At 44.8% G+C, this 23,789-nt stretch overlaps 5 protein-coding genes across 5 annotated transcripts; 3 read left to right on the top strand and 2 right to left on the bottom strand.

Annotated features, from left to right (window-relative positions):
• Positions 1 to 6,509: 6,509 nt before the first annotated feature.
• Positions 6,510 to 7,178, top strand: LOC136756317 (histone H1-like). Its single transcript, XM_066712313.1, has one exon. The coding sequence runs from the start codon at positions 6,533 to 6,535 to the stop codon at positions 7,121 to 7,123; it is 591 nt and encodes a 196-aa protein (XP_066568410.1). The 5' UTR covers positions 6,510 to 6,532; the 3' UTR covers positions 7,124 to 7,178.
• A 1,000-nt stretch (positions 7,179 to 8,178) lies between these two features.
• LOC136756520 (histone H2A-like) lies at positions 8,179 to 8,652 on the top strand. Its single transcript, XM_066712327.1, has one exon. It carries the CDS (start codon positions 8,222 to 8,224, stop codon positions 8,603 to 8,605), a length of 384 nt encoding a protein of 127 aa, XP_066568424.1. The 5' UTR covers positions 8,179 to 8,221; the 3' UTR covers positions 8,606 to 8,652.
• Positions 8,653 to 9,546: 894 nt separating this feature from the next.
• LOC136756407 (histone H3) lies at positions 9,547 to 10,071 on the top strand. The gene has a single exon (XM_066712320.1). The coding sequence runs from the start codon at positions 9,601 to 9,603 to the stop codon at positions 10,009 to 10,011; it is 411 nt and encodes a 136-aa protein (XP_066568417.1). The 5' UTR covers positions 9,547 to 9,600; the 3' UTR covers positions 10,012 to 10,071.
• A 721-nt stretch (positions 10,072 to 10,792) lies between these two features.
• On the bottom strand, positions 10,793 to 11,233 carry LOC136756359 (histone H2B). Its single transcript, XM_066712316.1, has one exon. The coding sequence runs from the start codon at positions 11,216 to 11,218 to the stop codon at positions 10,844 to 10,846; it is 375 nt and encodes a 124-aa protein (XP_066568413.1). The 5' UTR covers positions 11,219 to 11,233; the 3' UTR covers positions 10,793 to 10,843.
• A 922-nt stretch (positions 11,234 to 12,155) lies between these two features.
• LOC136756698 (histone H4) lies at positions 12,156 to 12,545 on the bottom strand. Its single transcript, XM_066712340.1, has one exon. It carries the CDS (start codon positions 12,517 to 12,519, stop codon positions 12,208 to 12,210), a length of 312 nt encoding a protein of 103 aa, XP_066568437.1. The 5' UTR covers positions 12,520 to 12,545; the 3' UTR covers positions 12,156 to 12,207.
• Positions 12,546 to 23,789: the final 11,244 nt, after the last annotated feature.

The following is a 23,789-nucleotide window of genomic DNA, read 5'->3' as shown; positions in this document are numbered from 1 at the left end:
TTTGTTTTGTCGTTTTGTGCACTTGTTTATTTGAAGTTTAGTATTTTGTTTTGTTAAATCACAAAGATTTTAAAAATTTTAAGTGATTTTAGTAATTGATTTAAAAAAAATTTAATCACAAGTATTAAAATTTGGAAATGTTTTTATTTGTAAAACGTAAAATACTTCAACAATAAAACAGTATTTTACTTATTTTCAGTAATATAATTGAATGATATTAGTTTCCTATTTTTGTCAAAATAAATGATTATTGCACATCTGTGACTTGACCGCATCTTCCCTCTAAAAAGAATATTAAAAGAGAAACCAATTGACCTATGAGTTTTCAGTTCAACTATTTATTTAGATTGACTGAAAAACCAAGCATATCAAATTCTCTTACACTGTCATAGTTTGCGCTTCCTTTCAAAATATCGGCCCATTTCCACCTTCCTCTGTCACAATTTCTGGATATGGACATTTCACATTATGTTTTTTTTAAATCTAAATACTGATGATGTTTCATGATTATTAAATTATTATTAGAAAGTAGTAATTTAAATTAATTCCACTGTCACGCACTAAGCAATCTTTGTCTTTTGCAGAATGCTGGGGAAATTAACGTGGCTTCAGAATACTATATGGATGAAGCACAGCTTGCAGTATAAATCACTAAATTCTCAGCTTGCTTCCTAGGACCTCCAAGCTTTATCAACAAACGTAATAAAGTGTATTTACTGACTGCTCCTGTGCCTTCTCATTCACTCTGGTCTCAGTTCGCCTCTTGCTCTTCTGGTAGCCTTCTTGAACACCCAAGGTCCAATCCCCCAATCCCCCAGTTTGAAAACAGGTATCTTTCTCCAGCTTGCTCCTCACTGACTAATTACCTTCTTTCCTCTGATTTCCTTCTCCTTTAAAACAGTCAGCTCCCTCAGTCAGGGTTGGGAGTACAAGTGAGGATGATCTAGCAGTGGAGGCTTTAGATCAGAGGCAGGTGCGGGGCGTGAAGCACAAGGACTCATTAATAACAACGTGATTAGTGAAAACAAAATCATACACGTAATAATTTAATTAACTCAAAACAATCAAAGCACGCATTAATAATTAAGCAGTTGTAACCCACCTTTGGCTACTTCTAATCCTAGGTCCGTATGAGAGGTTTTATATTTAGAAATGAAAACAAAAGGAACAATCACTGTGGTTTTGCCTCAAACAACCAGCATACATTTATTACAACAGAATGATGTATCATGTACCCAATATACCCAGTACTGGTTGTCTGGAAGAGTAGCAGTGCCAAAAAAACTAAAATAAAAATAAAGGGTCCAAATGAGAACAATATCCTTGTGAATGTGTGCGTAGTGTGGTGCAGTCTACCACTTGTAGAAAATCGGAGGAGTGTGTTTAAAGTCCTTTGAGGTCCCAAAGAAAAGGAAAAATAAATGAAAAGGAGAATCTAACTCCATCAACAAAGAAAAAAAAACAAACAAAAAAACGACCAGGGCCTTTTAAAAGTAATCTGTCTCCGGTTTTAAGATTTCTTTGAGACTAAATGCAAATATTTTTTTAGTGCAAGAAAATGATATAACATCGAATTAATTTGAGCAATCTGAAGTCTGGAACTCTCCATGCAGCTTCTTTTCAAAATGGATCCTCTCGTCTTCTCAATGAGTGCGAGTGTCAATCAAGGCGGGACTTCCTGTTAACTCCCTAATTGCCTAGCTTAATAGGTTTCCATATCTAAGAATTTTAACCAGGTTACATCCTCCCCTCTTAAATATACATGAGTCCCTTCACATCTTCACATTGGGATTAGCTAAACAACTTGGTAGACATCAGGAATCAAATTATTTATAGGTGCATGATGTTCTGGCCCATTCAATGAGTTTACACTTGCTGTGCTCAATCCATGAAATAAACACTGAATGACTGAACATAAGAACATAAGAAAGTATACAATCGAGAGGAGGCCATTCGACCCATCGTGCTCGTTTGGTGTCCATTAATATCTAAGTGAGTCAAGGATCCTATCCAGTCTGTTTTTTAATGTTCCCAAACTTTCAGCTTCTACCACATCGCTGGGGAGTTTGTTCAGATTGTGATGCCTCTCTGTGTAAAGAAGTGTCTCAGGTTTTCCGTTTTGAATGCCTTGAAGCCCAATTTCCATTTGTGTCCCCGGGTGCATGTGTCCCTGCTGATCTGGAAAAGCTCCTCTGGTTTGATGTGGTCGATGCCCTTCATGATTTTGAAGACTTGGATCAAGTCCCCACGTAGTCTCCTCTGTTCCAGGGTGAAAAGGTTCAGTTCCTCAGTCTCTCAGTAGGACATTCCCTTCAGACCTGGAATAAGTCTGGTTGCTCTCCTCTGAACTGCCTCTAGAGCAGCGATATCTTTCTTGAAGTGTGGAGCCCAGAACTGTCCACAGTATCCAGATGAGCTCTAACTAGTGCATTGTACAGTCTGAACATTACCGCCCCTTGTTCTCAATTCTACACTTTTGACAATATACCCTAGCATTGTGTTTGCCTTTTTTATTGCTTCCCCACATTGTTTGGATGGAGAAAGTGAGGAGTCCACGTAGACTCCTAGGTCTTTCTCATGCGTTACTTCATCTAGTTCTATTCCTCCCATAGTGTAATTATAGTGGACATTTCTGTTACCTGCATGTATTACTTTGCACTTGTCCACATTGAATTTCATCTGCCAGGTGTCAGCCCACAGTCCCTTTGAATATCCTGTGCTGCCGAGATTGTATCTGCTGAGCCACCTATTTTAGTATAATCTGCAAATTTGACAAGTTTGCTAACTATCCCAGAGTCCAGATCATTAATATAGATTAGAAAAAGCAAAGGCCCTAGTACTGATCCCTGTGGAACTCCATTAACAACCTCACTCCAGTTAGAAGCGACTCCTCTAATCGACACCCTCTGTTTCCTAGACATCAACCAGTTCATAATCCATCTACTTACATTACCCTGAATGCCTACAGCTTCCAATTTGAGGATCAGTCTTTTGTGTGGAACCTTATCAAAAGCTTTTTGGAAATCTAAGTATATCATATCATATGCTTTCACGTGATCTACAGCTGCAGTTGCATGTTCAATAAATTCTAATAAATTAGTAAGACATGATCTGCCTCGTCTAAACCCATGTTGACTTCTCTAAGAATATGGTTTTCATTAAGATGCTCCTCTATTTTCTGTCTAATAATTGTTTCCAATATTTTACAAGTGATGCAGGTGAGACTGATTGGTCTGTAATTTCCTGGCTCAGTTTTGTCCCTTTCTTGTGGATTGGTATGACATTTGCTGTCTTCCAGTCAGTTGGCACATCCCCTGTTCTAAGTGTCATTTGGAATAATCGAGTTAGCGGCCTATAAATCATTTCCCTAATTTCTTTAAAGTACTGTTGGAAATATCCCATCTGGCCCAAGTGATTTGTTGGTTTTTAATTCTGCTAGTCCCTTTAATACCTCCTCCTCATTTATCCTGATCTGTCTTAGGGTTTGACTGGACTGATTGTCAACCTGTGGCATGTCATCTGTTTTTTCTTTTGTAAAAACCTCTGTGAAATACTCATTTAGAACATTTGCCACATCTTGTTCATTTTCCAAGATACTTCCATTTTTGCCCTTTATCTGTTTCACTTCCTCCTTTATTGCCCTCTTGCTGTTATAATATTGAAAAAAGCTCTTTGCATTAGTTTTAGCTCCAAGAGCTGTGTTTCTTTCTGTTTCCCTCTTTGCTTTCCTGATCCCTTTCTTAAGATCTATTTGCAGCTCAACATATTCTACGTATTATGTTTCTTTTCCTATCCATTTTGTATGCACAATACAACATTTTCTTCCTCTTGATATTTTTTTGCATGCCTCTATTAAACCATTTTGGCCAGTGTTTTTTGGTCCTCAAGTTTTGGTACAAATTGCTCCTGAGCCTCAGTTAGTATATTCTTAAAATATACCCATCCATTTTCAACTGACTCTGTATCCAATGTGCTCCAGTCTACCTCTTCTAAGTGCTGCCTCATACCTTCAAGGTTTGCTTTTCTGAAACTGTAGACCATTGTTTTAGACTTGGACCTTGTTTTTTGAAAGAATGCCTCAAAGCTAACCCTATTGTGATCACAAGTTGCCACTGGTTCTCTAACTAGTGTCCCTCTGACTCTATCCTGGTCATTTGAAAAGATCAAGTCAATGCATGCACTCTCCCTGCTTGGTTCCCTGTCAAATTGAGTTAGAAAGCAGTCATTTACCATCTCAACCATTTCTATTTCTGCTTCTGTAGTCCCAACCGGGCTTTCCCAGTCTATGTTTGGGAAATTGAAGCCCCGCATTATAACAGCCACATTTTTGCTACATGCAGTCCTGATTACACTGTACAATGCAGCATCTTGCTGAATATCTGAGTTGGGTGGTCTGTAACACTCCTACCACTAATCCTCCAGATCTCTTGTCCAAAAGTTTCACCCACAAAGATTCTGTTCCGTTACTGGGATCTAATATGAGTTCTTCTGCCTCATTTTTCACATATAATGCTACCCTACCCCCTCTTCGATTTTACCTGTCTCTCCTAAACTGTATGTATCCTTCCAACTTATATTCATCCCCATCATTTTCTGTAACCCATGTTTCTGTCACTCCTACAACATCATAATCACATGTCAGCACTGTGGCTTCCTGGTACCGGAAGTATTTCAGAGAAAACTACCGTGGAGGTTCTGCTCTTTTGTTTTGTTGCTAACTCTTTAAATTTGTAAGGCAGGCAAGATACCATGCGGGTCTCCTTATCACTAGAACACACTATGTGACCTACGCCTCTAAGAATTGAGTCTCCTATTATAATTACCTCCCTTTTCTGGGGGGGAGTGGGCACCAAGGTGCTCTGGTGCTCAACTGCCCTCCCATCACCCTCTGAGCTGTCACTGTCCAACTTGGTGTCCAGCAGTTGGAACCTGTTGGGCAATTCTAGCTCTTGGTGTCGTGCGCGCCCTTTTCTGCGGTTACGACCTACTGTAACCCAGCAGTTCTGTATGCTGTCCTGCTCTGAGGTGTCATCTCTCCTAGGTTTTGGCTGCACACCATATCTCTCATGGGCTGATTCACCAATTCTTCTATATCCCTAATACAGCGCAGATCGTGAACCTTGATCTCTAGGATTTCAACATGCTGACAACGTTCACAAATGAAACTTTCTTGGATGAGTTCATCCAGGAAGGCAATCATTCGACAAATGTGACACTGTAGTGGCCACATGCTTCTAAATGTTATTTTTTTATTTTATTTTTTATTATTATTGGTTCCTGTTGCCTAGTCAACTGCTTAACTTTTGTCAATGAGATACAGCACAGCTCTTTCTCAACAGCTGCTTTAAGTAGCTTTTGTCTGCCTGCCCCCAATTCACACCTAACTGGCCCCACCTGGCTCCTCCTGGCTGCCTCTCACCTGTACTGTCGAGTCTCTCTCTGTGGCAACTTGTAAATACTTCTGTGCTGTATAAGTTCCGCCCCTCTGCACTGCGGCTCCACAGTCTGACTTGCTCGACACAGACACTAGGGATGGGTGACCACTGATTTTCTTTTCGACCCGATACCAAGTAATACCAAGGATAGTATCCCAATACCAATACCGATACCAATACTCATATGTTCTGATGTACATAAAAGGGGGAAATGTTTGTGATTTCTACAGTGAAAATTGGTAAATGCAGACATCAAAAATTATATTTGAAAGCTTTTGCATTAGTATTAAACTACCAATGATCAGACTTCTCTTTTTGTTTTCTGTTTAATAACAGCAATTATAAAAAACATGTTCAATTGTTCTGTCTGGCATAATAGTTAAATTCACCAGATCATTCCTGAAGGTATTAACAACCTGAGCTCTTTACTTTCAAAACGGTAACATTTTATAAGATATAATCTATGTTTTAGAAATCCTAAGCAATGCATATCAGTTTTTCAACAAACTTGATATAATGCATTCAGATATTGTTTGAAAATGTGTCCAGTCTAGCAGCCTATTGAGTGCGTTTACATGCAGAACAAAACCCCGATCGTAAAAAATCAGGTTATGGCAATAATTCGACTGAAGTGTTTACAGGCACAGCAATACCGCGATTACACAAAGAACCTTGACAAAGCTTTTAACATGCCCAGATTAATCAAAGTGTTAGGCAGAAATCTTGGTGTGTTACTGTTATTAAGATCCCGATTAAAGATATCAGATAAAGGTGTTAACATTACTTTTTACATAGCCAGATATTAACCGTAGTCGGGGTATCGGAGAATAATTGTATATTACTGTAATATTACGCTCCTCAAAAAATAAAAAAAAATAACTGATTTCTGTTCAAATGATTAAAATAACCTAATATTATCACTTAGATACCTGGATAATGCCTGCCTGTCTGAAAGGCTTCTGTCAGAGAGCTCTCCCTCACATTGTCACCACCTGGTATCAGTATTTTTATGAAAGGATTGATTCTCAAAAATGAAACGTCTGGATCGGAAGTATCGATACTTTGGATCGATCCACCCATCCCTAACAAACACACAAATGGCAGAAGAAGTGGCTCCAGCTCCCGCCGCCGCGCCGGCCAAGGCGCCCAAGAAGAAGTCCGCCGCCAAGCCCAAGAAGGCCGGCCCCAGCGTGGGAGACCTGATCGTCAAAGCCGTGTCCGCTTCCAAGGAGAGAACTGGCGTCTCCCTGGCCGCCCTCAAGAAAGCCCTGGCTGCCGGCGGCTACGACGTGGAGAAGAACAACTCCCGCGTCAAGGTCGCAGTCAAGAGCCTGGTGACCAAGGGCACTCTGGTGCAGGTTAAGGGCACCGGCGCTTCGGGCTCCTTCAAGCTCAACAAGCAGCAGGCGGAGGCCAAGAAGCAGCCCGCCAAGAAGGCCGCCTCTACACCCAAGAAGCCAGCGGCCAAGAAACCCGCCGCGGCTAAGAAGCCCAAGAAGCCGGCAGCGAAGAAGCCGGCAGCGAAGAAGCCAGTGGCCGCCAAGAAGTCTCCCAAGAAAGCCAAGAAGCCCGCGGCGGCTAAGAAGGCCACCAAGAGCCCCAAGAAAGCCAAGGCGGCCAAGCCCAAGGTCGCCAAGCCCAAAACCGTCAAGCCGAAAGCCAAGAAAGCGGCTCCGAAGAAGAAGTGAAGGAATTGACTCCGACTCTACCCGCCTCGACCCCAACGGCTCTTCTAAGAGCCACCACTACTTCTTAACAGCGTTTTTCCATTTCTGTATCCAGTCTGTTCAATTGTCCACGAATTAGGTTCCTTGCCATAGCCCCCCACGTTGTGAACGTGTGTACAGGGCTTGTGAAGCACGGTGGTGTGAACGGGGCGGCGTGTCCTGCTCCGCTCCTGCAGCAGTCTCTCTCTCGGTGACGGGGCGAGTCACAGCGCAGCCGGCTGACTGACAGGGCGGGCTGTTGGCATGGGGTCGAGCGCAGTGCGCTGGGGCTGCTTCAGCGTTTTCCCAAGGGTACAGAGCATTATTTACATGAGTGTCAACATAATGTGCCCCCTCCGAAATTGTGCAGCCAAATGCTGATGATCGATGTAATATTGCAATATCATGCAGACCTATATTATTCTTCAATACTAAAATACTCCACGGCATGTCAGGATGAAATGTGACGTCACATCGCATCTTCAGTGAACCGTCATTACCCGTGTTGAGCTGCTCTGACAGGTGTTTGTCTTGAAATGAGAGACGCGCAACTGCAGCTGCAAGTTTGAACTGCACCGGTTATGAAGGGTCTGCGACCCTCACTGATTTCATGTGTCAGGATGGGTTCCTTAGTCATACCAACAATAGTGCTGGGGATTATACAGATATAAATTGTTAGCAAGTATTGGTACATGATTCTATTATACCCAATTCATATCGAAATACTACTGTCCAAACAGACATGTACAATTTCGCATACAGTTCAAATGGGACCCTAAATCACTGACTGGTTGTGAATGAAATGCTGACGGCTCTGCTCCGCCTGCTCTCTACAGTAAAGCTGCTGCTTCATCCTAAAGCGCAGGAGACCCGCTCCCGCCCCCTACTCCCGCTGGAAACAGACATCTGAGACCTGCGAGCGGATTGGTTACAGCTCCTGTCGAGCGCGCCTCAATTCAGCTCTGTGAGTGGACGGATGGAAGAGGAAGAAAGAACCAATCCCAAGGAGAGGGGCGTCTATAAAACACAGGCAGCGTAGTTCTTCTGTATCCCATACTTGCTGTATCTGACCGTGCGATCATGAGTGGAAGAGGCAAAACCGGTGGCAAGCAGAGAGCGAAGGCCAAGACTCGCTCCTCCAGGGCTGGACTGCAGTTCCCAGTCGGCCGTGTCCACAGGCTGCTGCGGAAGGGAAACTATGCTCAGCGGGTCGGTGCTGGAGCCCCGGTCTACCTGGCCGCTGTCCTGGAGTATCTGACCGCCGAGATCCTGGAGCTGGCTGGCAACGCCGCCCGGGACAACAAGAAGACCCGCATCATCCCCCGGCACCTGCAGCTCGCCGTCCGCAACGACGAGGAGCTGAACAAGCTGCTGGGCGGCGTGACCATCGCCCAGGGCGGCGTGCTGCCCAACATCCAGGCCGTGCTGCTGCCCAAGAAGACCGAGAAGCCCGCCAAGAAGTAAAGACCCCACCGAGTGACCGAACCCCAACGGCTCTTTTAAGAGCCACCCACACTTTCCTAGAGGCACGGCCTTCCATTTGAAGTGATTATGAAATCGAGATTCATCTGTTGAAAGCACTTAAGTGAAGTAATTTAGTGTAAATCGATACAGTGGGTTGTAAGCTCGGTAGTTAAATTACTGATCCCTTTTATGCCAAGTGCTACTTTCTCATTTGAAAAGCACGATATATTGCACTAAATACATAATGTATGCGGTGATTGTTACACTAATTCAAAATAAGCAGTTTAAAATGTACTGCATCTGTTCTGCGAGTGGTGCTGTAACTACACGACTTGCTCGACCTATATTGATCAGGCTATACACACTTATTGAAGCCGTCTCCACTCCGTATTTCAAAGCCTGTCGTTTATTTTATTAACATAATGCGCAATCACACACGTATCGCCCTCATGAACTGTACACAGTTGAAATGAGTGCAACCACAACGAAGCCCCCATTATTGCATCGTCACACGCTGCCAGCAGCAATTATCTTTAGCTGTTAAATCTTAATAACCTTTCTACAGGGATTGGAATAAACAATCCAGGTGACTTCTTAAACGGAACAATGAAATATAGTTTATAATAAGATCATGTCTTAAATACAGGGGTACACATTCAACTTGTAACCTCATTTATTAAAGTATTAGATATGCGATAGTAATAGTCCCCATGCACTGATATCAGGCCGAATTAAACTAGTGTTGAAACGGCGGGAGGGAGAGAGCGAGGGGCAGTGAAACAGCCTGCTCGCTTAGGAGCTGTGGGGGGAGGAGACAGAACGCACTTACTAGCGCCTGAATTCAAAATGCCCAATCACTGCTTAGGATTCAAACTCTAACCAATCATCAGGCAGAATGAGGTTTAGCCAATAGCTCCAGGGTATTCCCTCTTTATAAAGCGTAGCGCCCGCTTTACTGTTTCATTTCTAGGTTGTTGCTTAGATATCAGTAAAGAATGGCCAGAACCAAGCAGACCGCGCGTAAGTCCACCGGCGGGAAGGCGCCGAGGAAGCAGCTGGCGACCAAAGCTGCCCGTAAGAGCGCCCCGGCCACCGGCGGAGTGAAGAAGCCTCACCGCTACAGGCCCGGCACTGTGGCTCTCCGGGAGATCCGCCGCTACCAGAAATCCACCGAGCTGCTGATCCGCAAGCTGCCCTTCCAGCGCCTGGTCCGAGAGATCGCCCAGGACTTCAAGACCGACCTGCGCTTCCAGAGCTCGGCCGTCATGGCTCTGCAGGAGGCCAGCGAGGCCTACCTGGTCGGCCTGTTCGAGGACACCAACCTGTGCGCCATCCACGCCAAGAGAGTCACCATCATGCCCAAGGACATCCAGCTGGCCCGCCGCATCCGCGGAGAGCGAGCCTAGACCCTGACACCCGACCCAGGCACGCCCGGAGACACAACGGCTCTTTTCAGAGCCACACAATTGTCTTTCAGAGGGCAGTTTCATTTTGGATACTAAGGCTATGTCTGTTTGTTTGTATTTTACACAAATGCAGTCTATAGAATGTGCGAGCAGTTAAATAACCCACCCGCTACTCATGTTTTCTCTAAATAATGTATAACGTACGCATTGGTTGTTGTATTTTTCAGGGGGATAATAGTGATGTCGTTTGGCATTACGGTTTAGTGAAGCTGCCTTAACCTAGAGCTCCGTTTGATGCGGAGAGAAGTTCGAAGCGTCCGCCTGCCCTAACATGAATACTCCCGACTCTGCCACCAGCTGCGCCAGTGAGATTATTGGCTGTGATTGAGTCTCTGGCCGTGCAGCTTTAGGCACAGCGAGCTGTTGGTATTGACTATGTTTAAACCCAGTTTGTTAATAAATCAAATTAAGCACATGTATAAAATACGTTACATAACTTACAGTATATTACACTCCCAAACGCTGCTCCCTGTCTTATCATTCGAAAGTAAGATAGGTTTCTGCCTTGAAACTGCAAACTCTTCAGGTGTCATGGACATCCAGATATGCTTTTAACAGGGACATTAAATAGATACATAAAGTATACTTTACACGGTCACTTTTCCAGCCAGAAAACACTTAATACATACATCCGGGGCGGGGCAGATATCATACACTAAGACGCAAGAATAATACAAGGTAAAAGTAAACACTAAACGGAACCTCTTTCACAGACAGAGTGGGCGGCTCTTAAAAGAGCCTTTGGGTTTGGCGGGGTGGCGGCGGGTCCGGTCTACTTGGAGCTGGTGTACTTGGTGACGGCCTTGGTGCCCTCAGACACGGCGTGCTTGGCCAGCTCTCCGGGCAGCAGCAGCCGCACGGCGGTCTGGATCTCCCGGGAGGTGATGGTGGAGCGCTTGTTGTAGTGCGCCAGGCGGGAGGCCTCGCCGGCGATGCGCTCGAAGATGTCGTTGACGAACGAGTTCATGATGCCCATGGCCTTGGAAGAGATGCCGGTGTCCGGGTGCACCTGCTTCAGCACCTTGTACACGTAGATGGCGTAGCTCTCCTTCCTGGACTTTCGGCGCTTCTTACCGCCCTTCACCGCCGTCTTGGTCACGGCTTTCTTGGAGCCCTTCTTGGGCGCAGACTTCGCTGGTTCAGGCATGGTTGCGATATAATACTTTCTTCGCCCAACAAACGCTGAATTTATAGTAACCGTATGCAAATAATCTAGTATTACGAGAGAAGGCCAGTGATTGGTTAGCGCCACTGGAATCATCATTATGGCCTCTGATTGGCTACACTTGTACCAATAGCAATCCGTGTGACAACCAGACGTTGAGAAGGAAACCGAACACTATTGATTGACTCCAAACGAGCACGATGGTTCGAATGGCCTGCTCTCGTTCGTAAATGTCATGTTCTAATATCCAGTCACTTCCAAACACCAGGGAATACATTTCGACATGTTTTTATCACCAAAACACTCAGGAGTATCGTGAAGACATCTCCAACTTTACATTCCAAACTGTCTCAGTATTTAAACAGATCATATATTAGCAAATTACACGTTTTGAAGTGGTGTATCAAAAACAAGTCCTATATATATATATATATAATTAAATCTGTATCCTTCTTTGTTTAGTCGATTGTCACGGGGTTGTAATACATCCAAGTTAAACGTGGAGGAGAGAAGAGCGACATAACCGTCTGGATGAGCGAGGCAGGAGACATGTAGACGGGCTGACTGGCGAGCCACTATTCCCACACACTTATATTACATGCGTTTGTGGGTAAATGGAAACTTAAACATTGTATGGTTGTCTGGTTTTAAACTCATGAACAGTGAGACATCAATGCTCAATTAGTTCTTAGAAAATATATTTTAATATTCCTGTCCACCCCGACACAGAAGCCTTTACAGACATGGTCTTAATCGTTGCGATAACTTCGCAAATTTAGTCACAAATACACTTTAGCATCAAGTGAAATACAAATCCAGATGAGGATATTGAAGCTTAGAGTTTAAATGTGTGCCACTCCACATACTATATAACGGAAAACTAAAGAGAAAACAGTCAAGCTCCTTAGCAGAAAGTGTGGGCGGCCCTTAAAAGGGCCTTTGTGTTTCGAGATGATCGGGCAGATTGTCGCTTAGCCTCCGAAACCGTACAGAGTGCGGCCCTGGCGCTTCAGCGCGTACACCACATCCATGGCGGTCACGGTCTTCCTCTTGGCGTGCTCGGTGTAGGTGACGGCATCACGGATCACATTCTCCAGGAACACCTTCAGCACTCCGCGGGTCTCCTCATAGATCAGCCCAGAGATACGCTTGACTCCGCCACGGCGAGCCAGGCGGCGAATAGCGGGCTTAGTGATTCCCTGGATGTTATCACGCAGCACTTTGCGATGACGCTTTGCGCCTCCTTTACCGAGTCCTTTTCCACCCTTTCCTCTTCCAGACATCGTAGCTTCAACCCCTCTATGCTTATACTAGAGAATGAATACAAACGAGGGGCTTGCGTTGTGTATTTCTACAGTCTGTGCGGACCTGATTGAAACCATAACGCTGTAGCAGCCCGCAGCCTCGTTCTCAGACTGCGTTTGAGCATTTTTTCTGCCGAATTTACTCCCGACAGCCTCTATTTCTCAAAGACTTAATACATTTATATTATAGTTATATGATATTATGCGAGTTGTTCTTGAAATGTCGCCAATTGGGGCTCAGTTATTATTAGTAGTATTATTGTTTGTATTAGTATTATTACTACTGCTAACACCGCACACTGTCTCTCTCACACAGAGGAGCCCTGAGTGACCACAGCCCCTCCATGAGGGAAGAGCCAAGATACAGGACTATATAATATGAGATCTTTGTGCTCTTCCTGCTGCTGGTCTCTGATCCACTGTGTAGAGGGGAGGCAGCCATTAGGCCTGGGCCCAGAGCCCAGAGATGATTCTCCCCTGTAAGTCTCCCCCCACTCACATGGGCCACCAGCTAGACCTCATCTTCTCTAGAGGCTGCTCCCCTTCGACACTCTCTGGGACACCCATGGACATCTCCGACCACCGCCTCATCTCCTTCTCCCTTTCCCTCCCTCCCTCCCCGCTCCACCCACCCTCTCTGTCACCCTCCACCGTAATCTCCGCTCTGTCTCCCCCTCCACCCTTGCCTCCACTGCCCTCACTCTTTTACCTTACATTGACTGTTTTTCCCATCTATCTGTCAACTGTGCTACCTCCTCTTCGTTCTCTTCACTCACCTCCTCCCTTGACTCTCTCTGTCCTCTCACATCTCGTCCTGCCCGTCCCTCCCCTCCTCAGCCTTCGCTCTCTGCTGTTCTCCATTCAACCTGAACTAGTCTGCGTTTCCTCCGAACAGAGGTGGAAAAGGACCAAACTCCCAGCTGCCCTCGAAGTCTACCGCTCTCTACTGTCCACATTCTCCTCCTCTTTCACCTCAGCCAAGAAGTCTTACTTCCAATCGCTCTTCAAATCCACTGTCAACAACCCCCGCAAACTCTACTCCACCTTCTCCTCCTTCCTTGCCCCCTCCTCCTCCCTCATCTCTCACTTCTGATGATTTCGCCTCCTTCTTCTCCTCCAAGATTGCAGACATCCGCAGGCTTTTCAACAGTCCCCCCTCCTCTCCCATCATATCCAAACCTCCCACCGATCAAGCTTCCTTTTCTTAATTCTCACCTCTCTCAGATGCTGAAGTTTCTGCTCTCCTCCTACGTCACAAACCTACAACGTGTGCCCTGGACCCTCTCCCTTCTCGCCTCTTCCAAGCAACCGCTCCTGATCTTCTCTCCTTCATCTCCTCCCTCCTCAACAGCTCCCTCCTCTCTGGCTGTTTCCACTTGCATTTAAACAAGCTGCTGTCATCCCACTGCTCAAGAAACCAACCCATGATGCCACCTCTCCTCAGAACTACTGTACTGCCCTGTCTCCCTACTCCCAGGGCTGGCACTACCTGTATGCAATTGCCTAGGGCCTCGGGTTGGAGGTGGGGCCTCTATAACCGTAACATCCCTATACGTGAGTGTTACGGGGCTCATTCGTGTCATAATGAGTTGGTTACAAAGTGACGTAACCCCTCACTAAAAGTAGTATAGTGTCAATCCCGCCATGGTAAGAAGCCCAGCCTGTTAGTGTAGAGGGTTTAACACTGTACTATGTCGGTGCCGCTGCGGTGTGGAGCGCTGGTGGTTCGTGTCTTGAATCCTGGGTGGGGAGCCCTGACCCGCATTGGGCACACCAGCCCATCTATCAAGAGGGGGGGTCTCCAACAAAAATTTTGCCTAGGGTCTCCAAATGTCTAGAACCGGTCCTGCCTACTCCCCTTTCTCTCAAACACTCTCGAGCGGGCAGTCCACCGTCAGCTCTCTGACTTTCTGTCCCAACACTCACTCCTTGATCCTCTGAAATCCGACTTCCGCACAGCTCACTCCACTGAGACGGCTCTCCTGGCAGTCACTGACTCCCTCAGCTGTGCTCTCCCTCTCCTCAGTCCTCATCCTCCTTGATCTCTCCGCAGCATTTGACACCGTCGATCACTCTTACCTCAGCGACCGGACCTACCATGTGACATGGCGAGGTTCTTCATTCACCCCCCAGCCTCTCCTCAAGGCTCCGTCCTGGGCCCCCTCCTGTTCTCTCTCTACACTCGCTCCCTGGGCCCCCTCATCGCATCCCATGGTTTCTCCTACCACTTTTATGCTGATGTCTTCTCCCTCTTCTGACCCTCTCATCCCCTCTCACATCTCTTCCTGCTTGTCTGCTATCTCTAAAAATCTAAAAATCTAAGTCACACCAATCAGTCCACCAATCAATAGGGGGACCTCCAACATAAATTTTGCCTAGGGCCTCCAAATGTCTTGAACCGGACCTGGGTGCATGCATTTGGCCTGTACCCCGCTCTGTATATTGGTCAGCAGGTCTGTGGCCCGCTGTGGCTGTATTACGCCATAGAGCAGGGAACCGCTGCTGTTGTCATCCAGTGGAGGGCACTTGAGTTCTCCAGTGCCCCGCTGTGTACATAGTTAATTTATTCACACGGTAAGAGCTGTAGTTGCCTTGCGTTAGCTGCGCTATTCGACAGGTGTGAACTGCTCCTGTGTTCCACATGAAGGTCTTGCTGTCACGCGATATGTAAATATTTTTATATTGTTCAGCTCGGCTACTCTGTTGACTAGCCAGCTATGTATTATATTGTATTTTTCTCATTGGGTCTGTGGCCCCGCTCCTATTGGATCAGGGGTCCACTGCCATGATATTGCACGAAGGCCGCACAAGTGCTTGATTGCCCGCGCCAGACATTGTGCAAGTAGATTACGGCCTCGCTCCTAGCTGCACTAGTAGAGAAGCCGGCCTTGCTCTTGTATGCGGAGGGCGTAAGAGTTAACCTCTGTAGCCCCGCTTTGTATATGCTGATTGCGTGACTACGGTCCTCTCTACTGGACAGCTCAGGTGCGGCCCTATGGGACCCCTGAGACTACTGTCTGGAGTTGTGTTGCTGAGGCCCCCTAGCGGTGCACCTCGGGGCTGGTTCCCTTATCAGCTCGCTGCCTCCTCCCTTGCGACAGTTTTGCTCTACAGTAACCCCTCCCTCTTGGGCAGTGCTTCCGACTTGAAAGATAACAATAGGTTGCGTATGCAACCCCGATTATCTGAAAAAGGAAGCAGGACGAACCTGCGCTGACGTCACGTTTTATAGAACAGGAAGTGGGAAGGGACCTGTTCTGAGTGACAGGCAAAGGGGCCAATGGCAGCTTTGATAGAGTGACGTTTCGATCAGGTTCCTATGGAAGTGTGCAGAATCCCCACCCCCTTGGGCAGTGCTTCCTTTTTCAGATAACCGGGGTTGCATACGCAACCTGTCATTATCTTTCTCTCCTGTCTGGTCTGCATAAAAGTGCCTGTAGTTTGTAACTTCTCTAAGACTGTTCTTGAGATCGCCTCTTGAACCTCTTCCTTGCAGCTGCATGTAATAAAAACCTTTGCTTGGAAACATATATCTCTCCGGATTTCTTCGACTCTTCACCTGCTTTGTAAATACTATGTGTAGTGTGGTGGAAGAAAGATTTGGAGTCGGGAGTTCTAGTCAGAATTTATTACGTGCACGGGAGGAACAGCGCAACACAGAACTCAAAGGATTTTAGGCCAGCATGACACTGTTCCCCGAAAGTTTTGAGACAGAACAAAGCTTTTATACCCCCTCTGGGACATACCCTCAAGGGGCCTTAACATTTTACAAACAGTGTCTGAATGGTCATTTCTAATAACTAGCAGTGATTCCATTGGCATTCTAAACTACGCCTTCCCATCTTATCAATATTATGATTATTACTCATGAATAATAATCATTAACCTCTACATTGCCAATTGCATTAGAATGTACTTTGCAGTTAATACGTTGCAAGAAAGGAATGTGAGCTGCTGATAACCGAGTGAGGAGTAACAGCACACCAAGGACAAAGGCAGAATAGGATTTCTATATTTTCCCCACACAGTAGACAGCAGGACTGTGGTCCAGTCCTAGTTCTGCTAGTAGACTGGAAGGCCACTGCCGCTGTTTTCAGCTCGCTGCCTTGCTGTGTACATTGTTCATTTATCCCAAAACAGTATGAGCTGCTGTTGCGCTGCCTTAGCCTTAGTTATAATTGGCAGGTGTCAACTTCTCCTGTGTTACATGGGAGGTGCATGAGCTGGCTCTTGTACCCCACAGTGTATGTCGTTAGTTTGACAGCAGGTCTGTGGCCCCGTTCTAGCTGTGCTAGTGGAACAGGGGGCACGTTGCCGCTGTCCCCAGCGCACGGCACTCAGGCTGAATCTCGCTGCCTCGCTCTGTGGGTAGTTTATTGGACAGCAGGTCTGTGACCCTGCTCTAGCTGTGAGCTAGTAGAGCAGTGGACTGCTGCTGCTGTCCTCAGCGGAGGGCACTCGATCTACTCGTGCCCCGCTGTATACAGAGTTTTTATCCCATCATGGAAGATACTGTTTTATTGGATGTAGTATTACAAATAAAAACATTCAAAACTGTAATACTTATGATTATTATTTTTTTAAATCCTAAAAAAAACATTGAAAATCCTGACATAAATCATTACAGAACTTAAAACAAAACCAAGTGACAGGGGAATAATCCATAATTACATTACATTAAATTATATCAAGTGCCAAAAAAATGAATATTCAAAAAATCTTAAGGTTAATGAAAACAATCTGGTGCATTGCAAAACGTAATGGTTAATGCACTGGATAAACAAAAACATAAAAAAGAAACATCTAGAAACCAAACAAAACAATCCAATGCATTTAAAGAAAGAATGACGGTCAATACACCAGATCATAAAAATACAAAACCACCAAAAAAACAAAAACAAATCAGGATACAAATTAACAATTCAATGTTTTAAAAACAGTTTAAATTGTTTTTATAAAACAATCATGAATCAGTAAAAGAAATAAAGCTCTTGGACTCGGGCTCCAGCAGGGGGAGTATCCAACCACGGAGGTGGGGTCCCATCATGGGATTCTAAGCTCCCCCAGATGATGAATTTTCCAGTTCTTCATGGCTTTCTCCTTGCCCCTCTGGTGGATCTCCAGATTGACATGATCTCGTACTAGGACCATGGCCCTCTGTGCGATCGTCTTTGGTCCAGCTCCTGCTTATTGAACAAGCAGATTTTCCGTCCCTCCAACTGGGCCTGTTTCAACGCGCAGACGACACGCCACCAGCACCTCAGAGTAGCTGAAGTCAGTCCTACGGCTGGTTCATACAGGATCTGCTGGGCAGTCATCTGCCCAGGTACGGCAAACCTGTGGAGGAATGGACAGAACAAGAGCCAGACCCTGCAAGCCCAGGGGCACTGCCTTCCCAGGCAGGTGTCAAACAGGGCCAAGCCCATTCTATACATGAACACTCGGGTGGGGAGACACCGACTCACAGCCATCCAGGAGACATCTTTCTCTGTATTTGTGAGGCAAACGTGTGTAGCGTTAGCCCAGATATTTCTGCAGGTTTCGTGAGGAAAATCTTGTATTCTGCTTGTACCTTGTACCAGCGAGGCTTTGTGGAGGCCAACTACCAGTACAAAGGACTGATGTTATCCATGGCACAGAGGCCGAATGTGATGTTATTTGTTTGGTAGAGCTGATGTTGCAAGTGGCCATCACTCCCATGTTGCACAAAAGGTGAATGAACTGTTTCCTGTGCCCCATGTGAAAGAGGGTGAGGACCTCGTTAGCACGTAGGTGCAGGTACACCAGTTCGTAAGCGTAAGGTAAAGTAAACAAGTTCCTGAGGACAGCAGTCACGATCAGATGACTGGACGCTAGAAACAATATTCCACAACTGAATGTTTATTCATTCTCCTTGCAAATTACTGTTAATTGCCTTTGTTAATTGCTCATTTTAATTGCCCGTGTTAATGAACCGTGGTCTGTAAATAAACAGAAATATATATTTTTACAATAAGATCTGCATCAGCAATATCTTTACATACACAGAGGAACAGCATTAACTTAATTAATAACATTAACTGAAGAGCTACATTCACTATGAACATGAAAAATACAGTTAAATGTTGATCTTAGTATTATATAATTCATCCTGAATTAATCGTGAACAAAATCGGAAACTTACATCTCTGCATTGATGCACGGATGGTGTAGAAAAACGGTATGGAAAGGAGAGGAGGTTTGTTGTTTATAAGTTTGCAGGAGAAAATGGCTACCGAAGGAAATTTCCAGAAACGGCATGAACAAAACATGAACACTAGAGGGCGACATATCACAAGCTAACAGACTTTCTGACACAGCTGCCCCTAAATTTCTATAACAAACTATTTCTCAATGTCCTCACTGTCATTCTTGTGGGAAGGGAGACGAATCAGTCTGGCCACAGGACGAACATAACTCCGGCCCTGAACTTGAATCTTGGCAGCACGGATACGACCATCTGATCCCTCATAGACTTCTGTAACCTACCAGTTGGCCACTGTGCACAAGGTATCTGAGGATCATCGATCATGACAACCTGGCCAACTGTCAAATCCGTGCAGTCTGCCTGCCACTTCTGGCGGAGCTGGAGATTTGTAAGGTAAAATCTCACGAATTTGGCCCAGAAGAGGTCAGCGAGGATCTGGCTATGGCGCCATCACTGTCGGCTAAGCAAGTCATGTGAGGGGAATACCACCTTAAATGTACATTGGGCATTATCGGATCAGGGTCAGCAACATCCGAAGACACGCACCCCTGTGGTTTTGAGTTAAGGATCTCCTCCACCTCAATTAGAACAGTACGCAGCACAGGTTCAGTAACTGTGCGATCACCAAGCACCACATGCAGAGAATTCTTTACTGACTTGATCTCCCGAAGTGTAGGGTTACCAATCACCGAGGGTGACGTCACTGTTTCCTCCGCAAAGCATTCTGGGATTCGGAAAGGACTGTGGAGGAGAGAGTGGTTCGACGTGTTTTGCATGTGAAACCAGACAAAGAGAAAAGTGGGTGTGCAGGGGGAGAGAGACAGACAGACAGAACTATACAACAACATTTTACATATTCCATTCAAAGAAATATATATACATATTCATATACATTTGAATATTTATGCAGAGCTGACATGTCATTTATTGTATTTAAATTTGACAAGACCTCAGGTTTTTCAGTCACTTTCTGGTCAGCAAGCAGTTGTTTGAGGGAAGGCTCCATGGCTTCAATACTCTCTCAGCTCGGCATCCCCACCACAGAAGTTGGGGCCCCAATCCAAAAGTATCTCAAAAGGCAACTCCCGTAGACCAAAAGGGAGGTTTATAAAGACATAAGCATATAAATATAATATAAAACAGAGAAGTGGCTTCTCTTCATGCAGGAGATGAACCTGGTGGAACATTGCCTTGATATTCCCACAAATTGTAACAACATGTTGTCTGTATCTGATCAAGACTCCCAGCAGTGATGGACCAAGGGTAGGTCCTGGAAGTAGATAATGGTTGAGCACCAGGCCGTCATGTTGGAATGAGCAGTTGAACACTAGACGATTCTTTCCATTGTGTTGCATGATGTGGTGTGGTAAATACCAGGACTCTTGAGAAGTTTCAATTTCCTCTGCAGTCAGTATCTTGACATATCCTGCTTCCACTAACTTCTGTATCTGCAGACTGTGAACCTCTGCAAGTTCAGGATCTCTGATGAGTCATCGCTCGATGCATCTTAGGTGAGGTAGTACTGCCTCCTTGGTGCCTTGGAAGAGTGGAAAGTCTCGGGTCCGAAGTAATGGGGTTGCGTAACGCTGTACTCCATTAATGTCTACTCTTATGGTCTTTGCCTCCAGTAGTTCTACAACCTGATGATCCTGCTTTGACCTAGTTGCATACCTAGTTGGAGTCAAAATGACAGTCCTCTCAGACCCATCATCCAGGATGGCATAAGTTTCTGAGGTTTGGCCTGCGTTGTGAAGAACCACTTTCATCACCTTCAGTAACAGCTTGTGTGGGCGGCTTGTTTGGTCAATGTAGATGGTGTCAGACTCAACCACAGTCATTAGGACTGACCTGCTCTCTTTCTGGACAGCCTCATGCAGTATGGTGAGGTGAAGCTCTTTGCATATGTTGCATGGCTTCTTCAGGGTACAGGCCTCAGGTGAGTGTGAACGTCCGCATTGCCAGCAATGCTCCTTCTCTTTGATCCACTTATTTATCTGCCCGGCGGACAGCTTCTTGAATTCCGCACAGGCATTGAGGTAGTGCTCATTGGTGTTACAAAATGGGCAGTATGACTTTGGCTTGTCTTTAGTCTAGGTGTACAATGACTGACAGGCTGAAGGGCGTGAGCTTGAATCAGCTGGAGCTGTTTCAGCATTGTAATAGACAAAGGATGGTTGCTCCTATTTCTTGGAGGTATAGTGCTGCTCCCATTTATCCAGCTTTGAGCCCTCACCTTTGTAAAGGACTGCTGCATGGTCAGAAATATATTTGGCACATGATTTGGTCTGCAGCCAGATGGACAGGTCATGAAAAGTGTAGGTTTGGTCTGCATCTCCCCTCAGTATGCCACGGTCGATGCAGTAAGAAATACGAGACTGAAAGGAAAATATATATTTTAACTATATGTATATAGTTAATTGGTTATGACATTGTAGAGCTGGTGTGGCCACTTATTGGAGCAAGTGGCCGCCACTCCCATGTTGTGTGGAGGGCGTATGAACTGGATCCTGCATCCCGCTGTGTATATACATTTTATAATAGTAGAGCCTGCTGTTGCCCTGCATTTAGCTGTGCTAGTAGATGGCACCTGCTCCCATGTTATGTGGAGGATGTGTGATCTGCTTCCTGCACCTTGCGATATATCTTATTGTTATCATGACAGCACAGTGGAGCTGGCTGCTCTGTACTGTTCAGTTGAGTGAGATTCCTCCTGTGCTGCGAGGAGCTATCAGGGGTCCACTGCCACAATGTAGCGCAGGCGGCGTGAGAGTTGCTCCACTTGCCCCACACTGTGTATGCTAAGGCCACGATACATTATGAAATTTCCATGAAATCCGATTTCATAAAATCCGAATGCAGCCCAAGATTTCCTCGAAATTTCACAGTGAAATCGCAAGAAATCAAATTTAATGCAAATTCATCCGATTTCAAGCAATAGAGCAGAATCCTATTTTCATAAAATCGCCCTGGACACGTACCCAATCAGAGCGTAAGAAGGAGTCACATGACAACATCTACGAAATCACTGGGAAGCTTGAATAGCAGATGGGAAGTTGGACAGGAGAGGAGAGCCAGAGAAGCACCTGGAACACATGAAACTGTGGTAAATTGACAAAAGCCATTCATTAAATAAACATTACATCAATATTTTCCTATCAGTCTCGTATTTTCTACCTCCCAGTTCATTTTCCTCAAATCATAGTCACGTATCTTATACATGGGGATGCTATTTTTCACAGATCATCTAGTGTTTTGATGTTACTGTATTTATTTAAGATATTTGCCCAGCAATTACATTAAGTCATACATTTTATTTATAAATTATATTTTCTATACTGGTATTTGTCTTTGCCTTATGTCTTTTTGTCTTGCCTTATTTACAATAACACACATACATTATATATATATATGAAGTGTGCTCTATTATATTAATACCAACATAACACAGTAACAACGAATCATGGTAAAATAAATATTTATTAGAATATAAAAATATATACTGATTTGGACATGAAAGTACACATTCAATATAAAACAGAAAATATATGGATTGGATAATGATGCCCGTGCTAGCCTATTATGTGCTTTTGCACGAGATAAAACCTAACCCATCACAACATCAGCAGCATACACAGCCTTCACTAAGTTGGGGAACGCGTACAAGATGGAAGATAATTTTCTGTGGTCAACAATTAAAGTTGAAGAACTTTATAGAGGCTATACAATACATAATTGCCAGACTACCACAACAAGTGGAAAAGGCAGCAAGCTCTTCACCCTTTTACGGAAACACTTGGAACAACAGTTAAGGCTCAATAAAATATACATTTACAAACTTAGTTAGGATGTTAGTTGATATGTTTAAAACTTGTAAAATGATCCTATGTGTAATTTCTGAAGTGATTGCTTGTTCCCGAAAAATATAAACTAGTTTAGTTTGCCCGACTTGCTGTAATGTAGTGTTATCTGAAAAAGGAAGTAGGAAGGGACCTGTCTTGAGTGACGGGCACAGGGGCCAATGGCAGCTTTGATAGTCTGACATTTCGATTGGGTTCCTACAGAAGTGTGCAGAATCCCCTCCCCCTTGGGCAGTGCTTCCGACTTGAAAGATAACTGAAAACTGCATCGTTACTAACGGAAACAATCTGACTCCCTGTCAGCAACAAGTACAATATGACATAATTGAGAGTAACAGTGTTTAAGACATGCATTTTAAAAATACATAGTACAGACTTATTGATGTTTTACATTATGAAAACAGGAAGTCTTAATACAAACATCATTAAATCAATTAGAATGTATTGAAGGCTGTACAGGAATTAGTATTATTGTATATACCACAGCTCTGGCAACGTTAGGTTTGGTTTTGTTACAAAACATGTTTAAGATTTGTATTTAATATTTGATAATGAAATAATAATAATTCAGTTCACAATGTATTTTGAGATTTTCCATATTTATTCAACTTTCTAATTAGGGGTGGCTAACCCCGGTCCTGGAGAGCCTCAGGGTGTACAGGTTTTGTTCTATCCAGATTAACTGCTTAATTGAGCCAATTGTGGGTCTTAATTAGGCTGAATGTCCCTGTGTTCAAGGTATCCATTGATTGGTAATTTAGAGAGACCAGGAAATCCTGCAGGATTGTGGCTCTCCAGGAAAAGGGTTGGCCAACCCTGCTCTGTACTATCCAGAAGTTCTATTCAAGAAGGCTACTGTTACAGTTGAACAGGTTTATGACACACACAGACTTAATGAAGGATGCCTCAGTGTTACATCCCAGAAATGACAAGAACTTGTGGAGCCAGGTTTTCTATTTCAGCCTGAAAGTCTGAAGGTACTGCCACCATGGCTAATGTTGTGGTCCAGATTTGAGGAATGATTTGCTTGCTTTTGCTGGAATTTACGATGCTATTGCTGCAATCTATATAGACAGTGTGACATTATCCTCTATTTTATGCTTTGCTCTGTCAGAGGTAAGAGATACTGTTGAGCACTGCACTGCTCCCATCTGCACTGAAACTGA

Source organism: Amia ocellicauda, chromosome 1 (genome assembly GCF_036373705.1).
Source record: "Amia ocellicauda isolate fAmiCal2 chromosome 1, fAmiCal2.hap1, whole genome shotgun sequence".
Lineage (NCBI taxonomy): Eukaryota > Metazoa > Chordata > Actinopteri > Amiiformes > Amiidae > Amia > Amia ocellicauda.
Note: the sequence above shows the minus strand (reverse complement) of the source record. Positions and strands in the feature narration are given on the sequence as shown.